At 30.3% G+C, this 7,777-nt stretch overlaps 1 protein-coding gene across 1 annotated transcript in view; it reads right to left on the minus strand.

Annotated features, from left to right (window-relative positions):
* The window catches only part of LOC106460561 (furin-like protease 2), a 112,277-nt gene that overhangs the window by 101,065 nt on the left and 3,435 nt on the right, over positions 1 to 7,777 (minus strand). Inside the window, exons 4-5 of the mRNA XM_013920278.2 lie at positions 4,834 to 4,938; positions 3,256 to 3,354 (exon numbers count right to left, since the gene is read on the minus strand). Of these exons, the coding sequence (XP_013775732.1) occupies positions 3,256 to 3,354; positions 4,834 to 4,938 (204 nt within the window). The remainder of the gene's footprint in view (positions 1 to 3,255; positions 3,355 to 4,833; positions 4,939 to 7,777) is intronic.

Here is a 7,777-nt window from a genome sequence, read left to right on the forward strand (position 1 = left end):
AAAAAAAAAAAAAAACAAATAAAAAAAAAAAAAAAAAGTTTTTCCCGGGGCCTTTTTTTTTTTTTTTTTTTACTATCGACTGTTGATGAAAGTTAATCCTACTTTTTTATATTAATGGTACTACTGCATTAAATAATTTCTATTTAATTAAATAGTTCACCAAAGAACACAGAATAAGAACATGCAAAAAGGAAGCAATGTTCCATAACTATCACAGTTTTTCTGGCTTTCTAACTGTCAGACAAAATCTGTTAAAAATTCAGCTACGCTCTTAGTTGTGTTTCCCGTGGGAATAAAGTTTGAACTGGAAGGAAAATAGACAATTCTCTGTCCAGAAAGCAATATAATGTAACATATCAATTGATAGAGAAAACTTTGGCTTTCTATTGGTTATAAATGATATAGTCTTAAATGTAAAAGAGAGGATGTAACAGGTGGGCATGGCAAGAGGGGTCTCATTTTCCATTTTATTGCTCTGTAACTAAATAAGATTGAAGTTTATGTAAATTATTCTTTGTCTGAGTGATGACAGCATTACAGTGAGTAATGTACATAAAAAGTTGTACTTCTCGGAGAGGTGGTAAAAATATTACAGAAGAATTCTGACACAGATAACAAATGTCACAATTCTTATACTAGGGGAGATGGAGAATTATTTTTTAAATATTTTCTTATAAAATTAAAACTCAAAACTTAAATAATACTAAACATTGATTTATTATCTATGTTCTGATGCCAAGTGTATTCATATACATCGATAATAAAGTAGTTTAATTAAATTTTGAATGTAATTCTGTGAAGCTGTGACATACGCACTTTGACCTACCCAAAATGAAAGGGTTAATCATGTGATACTTTCACGTGGCTTTATTTTCATGTAATTTATTGTCACTGATGAAACCTGTTAGAAGTTAATTGTGGACAGCTGTGTGCAAACTGTATGCTGTTTATTTTGTTATGGTACAAAGGTTGAAGCAAAGTACTTGTGCTTGCCTTGTGTACGGGGTGTTTTGCAGTGTGTATTTGGTACCCGGGGGGATCAAATCTCATGCATCCCTACAAATTCTCGTGCATACTGGATCCAGGAGTTCAGATTAACTAGAACTCTGGTTTTCCTCATTTCTTTTTGCATCTTCTGTTTATCTTTTTTCATTCTGGAGAGCAAACAGTCTATGATACCCATCTTTATGCTCTGATCTATAATCAAAGTATTTACCAGTACTTGTGAGTTTTCTATAAACTGTGGTATGTGTATCTTGATGGTTATCATGTCTAGGAGAGAGCTTATTATCTTTTCGTTTCCATCATGTACTTTATCACTGAGTCTATGTAATGCTTTTCTTTTAACCCTATTTTCCCATGTATCATTTACTGCACATGTCACGAGGTGACACGTTGTGACTTACATTCAAAAGTTTATTAAACTATTATTTATTTATGGCATATCAATCAGTATAGCACAAAACCTCAGCTAATAATCCATATTTTAATAGTATATAAGTTTAAGTTCTTAATTTTATAAGGCAATATTTTAAAGAATCCTGAATTTCTTCTAGTGTGACACATTTTCTCTAGGCATCTCCTCTTCTCTATTTTATCCACCACTCCTCCAATAAGTATGAAATTGAATGTAAATTACTCACTATAAAATTGTCATTGCTCAGGCAAACCATACTTTTAATGGCCATCAATTTTATTCAGTTACAGAGCCATCAAATAAAGAATCAGACCCCTTTTGCCACATCCACCTGTCACATCCTCTCTTTCAGGATTTGTTAATAGCTCTCTCTTATGTCTAATTCTGTATTAACTATAACCAATAGAAAGCCAAGATTTTCATCTATCAAGCAACATATTATATTACATTGTTTTCTGAACAGAGAATTTTCAACTTTTCTGTTAGTACAAGCTTCATTTTCATGGGAAAGATAACAACTAGCTTGGATGAAGTTGTAACAGTTTTGTCGCATAGTTAGGAAGCCAGGAAAATTGTGATAGTTAGGGGAAATTGTTTACTTTTTGCATGTTATTATTCTATGTTCTTTGATCCATTACTTAATCAAATAAAAATTATTTAGTGCATAACTACCATTAGTATAAAAAAAGTAGGGTTAAGTGTCATCAACAGTTGACAACAAAAAGAAAAAAAAAGAAAACCCAGGTAAGTACTTTATTTCATGTTTTTCATGTTTATTCTTTATTTATTATTATAAAAGTTACTAAAATGTAAAAATAGGGATCTCTTTAGGTTAGTTAAGGTTAAATTAGGTAAAATAATTAATAATAATATAATAAAAGTATTTCACAAGGCACACAAGCAAGTAGCTTGTGGGTAACATAATTCTATAGTGTAACATGGGCTGCACATTCCCCAAGTACTTTACAACTTATAATGGCACAAATAGCAGTTAGACACAGTTCAAAGGGCAATAAAAGAATAAAATTTAATCATAAATAGATATATACTGTTACAAGTTTAAAGCTACTCGGGATAAACGAATGTAGTTTCATGTTACAATTTCAAATTATTCTAGAAAGAAAAATGTGGTAATTTAGATTTATATTGATTTTTTTTGGTGCTTACGAGTTTGTTCAAATTGACCAACCTTGTATAGAGTTAAGGTAGAGAAAATAACAGATAAAATATAAAGTTTACTGAAAACAAACATTTGAAATGTACTTTGAAGGTTTTAGAGATTACACAAAGGAAATTTGAGACTTTTGAGATGAAGAAAAGTATTTTTAACCTTAACATGAAACTCATTTTGCACAAGGAATATTCAAAACAAATGGTGTTGAAATATTTGACATATTCACACACAAATCTTTTTTTAGTTTATTAAAAATAATTCACCAAAAAATAAGATTTTTTGTGTGTGAAAGACATAATATTTACTGAAAGACTGCCAAGTTTCATGAAAATATACACACTATAATAAAAGTTGGTAGTTTCAAATCTATAAGGACTTTAAACAAGTACAAAGAGGTCATGTGGTCGGTCAGACCGACTGAGCCCATATTGAGACAGTTAACAAACAATAATGCATAACACTTGAATATTATAAAAAACTACACATACATAGTTTTGACCCTACAATTGGATTTTCAACCACACCTGCCTCTTGGGTTTTGATTTTATTTATAAAATAGAGGAAGGATGCACAGAAATACAGTGGTTCAAAAATTTTACCTTACTAAATTATTATACAAACAATTATTTCTAATACATAAAATAATACATAACTTCTCACTCACCAGATACCACTGATCCTGATATAATGGGTCAGGAATTTCAATGAGCTTATAGTCTCGCTTGACCCTTTTCTTTGTATATTGTTGTTCGACCCACAAAACCTACATCACACAAAAACTATAAATTCAACTGTTTTTATGTAGAAAAAATAAATTACTGATGTAGTATTTAAAGAATAATACTAAGAAGACACAATTTAAATTATAGTCAGATGTATTAATATAAGTACATCAACACAACTTTAGGATACCTTACACACCATGCAAGAACTATACTTAAATGGCACCATCAAAATCTGTTATAAATAATGAGTTAAAGAACAGTTTCCCATAGTAATAATTGAGTATATTGAACAAGAAATAAATTCTGGTAATCACAAAACATTTTACTTCATAAAAAAAGAACTTTCCCTTTGCAATTAATTATCTGTAATTGGTAACCACATATTGGGTAAACAGATTTTGTTGTTACAAGTGCTATTCAGTGATGGTCTTTAGCGATATACATGCTTAAATATGCTAGTGTCAGGGAAGTGATATTTCTTTAGTAGCCACTATGTACTTAAAAGATTTTTGTAGAAAATGCTTAAGCTCAAGAAATTAATCTATTTAACACTGAAAGCTTTGATTATTATTTTAATGAGATTGTTTTGTTAAAAATTATTTTTTCTTTCCTACATTACCAAAACAATGAAATTTATGAATATTAAGTTTCTAAAGCCTATTTTGGAGATTAATAAAAATGATGATGATTTAACTTCTTTAATAACCAAGCTAAATTAAAAGAATGATGTTTAACATTTTTGGGGTTCACTAGTACCTTAATTCTGATGAACTGATAATGTACCTTATTATTTGTTATTAAAATGTTTCAAATTCTAAATATCCAATTTATTTATTAAAAAACACTAATAAATGTCATTTGTAACACTGTACAGATGACCTGTATAACAGATCATGAGCACCAATAGTGTGGTACAAGTGGGTTGAATTACACCATCAAAAATGAATAAAATAAAAGGCCTGCTCATATTTCAATGAGCATTCTATCAACAGTAAAAATAACAACACCAAGAGTAAATGTAGTGTTCATAATAATTCACAATCTCATCCAAAATATATTTCACTACTTAAATCAGTATATTAGGATGGTTTAACAAATGTTACTGAAAACAATTTACATTATGTTAAACATGTACATACATAAAAATTTCTATTATAACAAACAAGTTTTATCAGCAAAAGGTAGAACAGTTTGATGATAAGCTAATTGATTAATTTACAGTGCTAATTCTGTAAGCAGCATTAAAAATACTCTAGACTGGCACTGAAATAATTCATCAATACAAGGACATGAATTTGAGTGAAAGAGACAAACAAAAGGTTCAAAAGGAGTCGAAGTACTATACAACAGAACTATAAATGTAAGTAGCTGATTTGTAGGAAAAACTTAATGTAAAAAATACACAAGCTCAAATCAAAATTAAGAAATGGACATTAAAGCAACAACAAAAACACTTGCATTTTTTTACAACTAGAAAATAAAAATAAACAATGGAGAATTTTAATTTTTTTTCTTACCTTTGAATTGGAACTAATTTTCCTATAGTGGTGATGATTAAATTCTAAAGATCTTTTTGCTATATGCTGATGTTCAAACAAATAATAATCAGTCAGACTACCAATCTGCAAGAAACCAAAGATTATTTTGCCAACCTTCTAGTTTAAATATCCATCACCATTTGTATGTAAAATATATCATGTTTACTTTCATAAAATATGTTAACAGAAAATAAATCCTGAAAAAGATCTAACCTCTCAAGGTACACAACAAAACATCAACATCTTAATAAATAAAACCAAAAGAAATAATAAAAATACAAATATTTCAGGCTACACTTGTAGTGTAATTTATTTAAAGGTGAATTATGTTATTTACTTCAAAAACAGAAACAACGTTTTTCTAAAAAATAAAATATTCATATATTAAAAAATAAGTCAACTAATTTTGACAACAGTTGCTGCCATCATCAGGAATAATATTATAATGGAATGTTAGCCTGTGATCCTTTCACCATGACTAATCATGGCCGGAGCAACCAGGGGACAAAAGGTGCGACAGACCAGGGCAGTACTTCTGATGGGGCAGCATTTTTTTGTCAAAAAATGATTAAATAATTAAAAGAAAGAGCCAGTTCAGGGAAGTTCAGCTACTGGCAGTAACCTGCCATTTTGAGGGTTTTGAACAGTGGTGCAAAGTCTGAGAAAAATTGCCAAATTTTGGAAATTTTCTTGACATTTTTTAAGAAATGAGTATTTGGGAATTCTTTAAAGAAAAGCATATAAAATTGGGAATTTTCGAGAAAATAGGAATCCTTAGTGTATAATTGTTTTCACGTTGGTCACCTGTGTTGATCCTTACTGCACACTGACTCTGTAAGTCTACAGTTTTTAATTAATAAAACAATTAAACTAATCATGTATATTGATGCAACTGCATTTATAAAAGAGAATATTTTTACACTTTTCAAACGTTCTGCGACATTACATCATTTTCCAAACGTCCCAAATTTTCATTTGTGACCAATTATACAATATACGTGTCTATTATTTTTCATGTAGTTGTAAGGGCCAAAATGAACTATTTTAATTTTTATATTGAATAATGTATTTATTAATTACTAGTTAGTTCTACATTTATAAATATTTATATAAATTATATTTTAGTAACGCGCACACTTTAATGCACTTTTTTCTTAATTTACTCTGTTTTTGGCATTATTGGGAATTGTTTTAATCTCTCTGGGAATAGTTGGGCACCCTACTTTGCATTACTGGTTTTGAAGCATCTAGTTAGCAGTTTATGTCAAGCTTCCAACGTGCTCCATCCATTTAGGCCACTCAACATTAAGGTAAGCCATTGAAGTATGATTAGTAAATAAGGATTATTTATTTTCTGCATTGCAGTTATACCTGGGCACTGTTACCAAAATAAAAGAAGATCATTTTAGAAGGTTTTAAGAGTTTTATAATTGCTTTTATCCTTGTAAGCACTAGCTGAGTATTTTACTCAAAACTCAGTGAATGAACCCCTGTTTATTTACTAGGTTTTGATCAAAAATTTGTTTGGTATTTAAAATGCACAAGTGCATTTACATGCATCTAAATGCACCAACTTTCTAGCATAAAAATTATGCATTCTTTACCGATGTGATTTTTTTAAAATCGCGATTTTCTCAAAAGTGGCTCTAACAATTTTGATCAAAATCAAGCTACACGTAGATATACAAATCCTTAATAAAACTGCATATCCCATTTTCCCCTAAAGATAATTGTACACCTCCTACTTTCATATTTGTTTCTACATTATAAACCTATGTATTTCTATAAGCATTGGGTGAATTATATTCATTTTTTATATTTTAAATCAGCCAAAGGCAACAGTAATTAATTGATAATTAAAATATCTAAATACGAAAAATGTGTTATTTCCGGTAGTTTTCTCTGTCACTATATCACAATAACCTGGTGTCTGTGTATTTTCGTTCATGTTTTGCCTACACTAGAGATTTCGACCCTATTACAAAACTTTCTCTTACTATTGCCGCGAAAAAGTAAAACTAAAACGCTTGTTTTTTACTGATGTTTTTTTCACTTCTCTTCAGATGTCCGAGACTTTGGAGAAACATCGAAAACTTACTGGAGCTCAATACAGAAAGCAAAGAACAAAGAAAGAAGAAGAATCAAGATAAGCAACTTCATCTAAAGTTAAGGTTTTCCAAGCAGATTCAGCTCCTTCAACATCTGCTGAAAGAGTCCTGCAGGGCCAAACAGAAGATGAATCTTGTTGTGCATATGATGCTTTATCAACTTCAGATGCTCATTAACCTGAAATTTCTTCTCCAGAGGACCAGTAGAGATTCAATTCAATGATGGGATCTTTTCTGCAGCCAAAGAGGCTGAAGGGGATTTGCCAACAGATATTACACCTACCGATGCTTCTAGAGAAGTTAGTGATGTGCTTACTATGACCAAATTGTGCGATCCAGCGAAATGGCCCAATAAGTTATGTGAAAAAATGAGAATATGTTTGAAACAGAGCCTGTTAAAGAGTTCCACAATATGATTTATCCAAAAGACGATTTGGGCAGAAGTTTTTCAGACACATACTACCACAGAAAGATGCCATATGGAGAGGTGATTCCTAGGGATTGGCTTGTATATTCTGCCTCCAAGAATTGCATTTTTTGTTTTCCCTGTAAAGTTTTCACAAAAGGTAACTCTCTTTTAGCACATGAAGGGTTTTCTGACTAGCACATTTATCTAGACATTTAAGTAATCATGAAAAAAAGTCACTATCATATTGAGTCTGTTTGTAAGTTTATAGATTTGAAGAGAAGTTTAACCAAAGGGCAGACTGTTGATGCTCATATGGAACAACTGATAAACCAAGAAAAGAACTGTTGGCAGGAGGTTCTTTTGAGAATAGTGCAAAGTGTAAAATTTTTATCACAACAAAATTTGG

Source organism: Limulus polyphemus, unplaced genomic scaffold (genome assembly GCF_000517525.1).
Source record: "Limulus polyphemus unplaced genomic scaffold, Limulus_polyphemus-2.1.2 Scaffold795, whole genome shotgun sequence".
In the NCBI taxonomy this organism is placed as follows: Eukaryota; Metazoa; Arthropoda; class Merostomata; order Xiphosura; family Limulidae; genus Limulus; species Limulus polyphemus.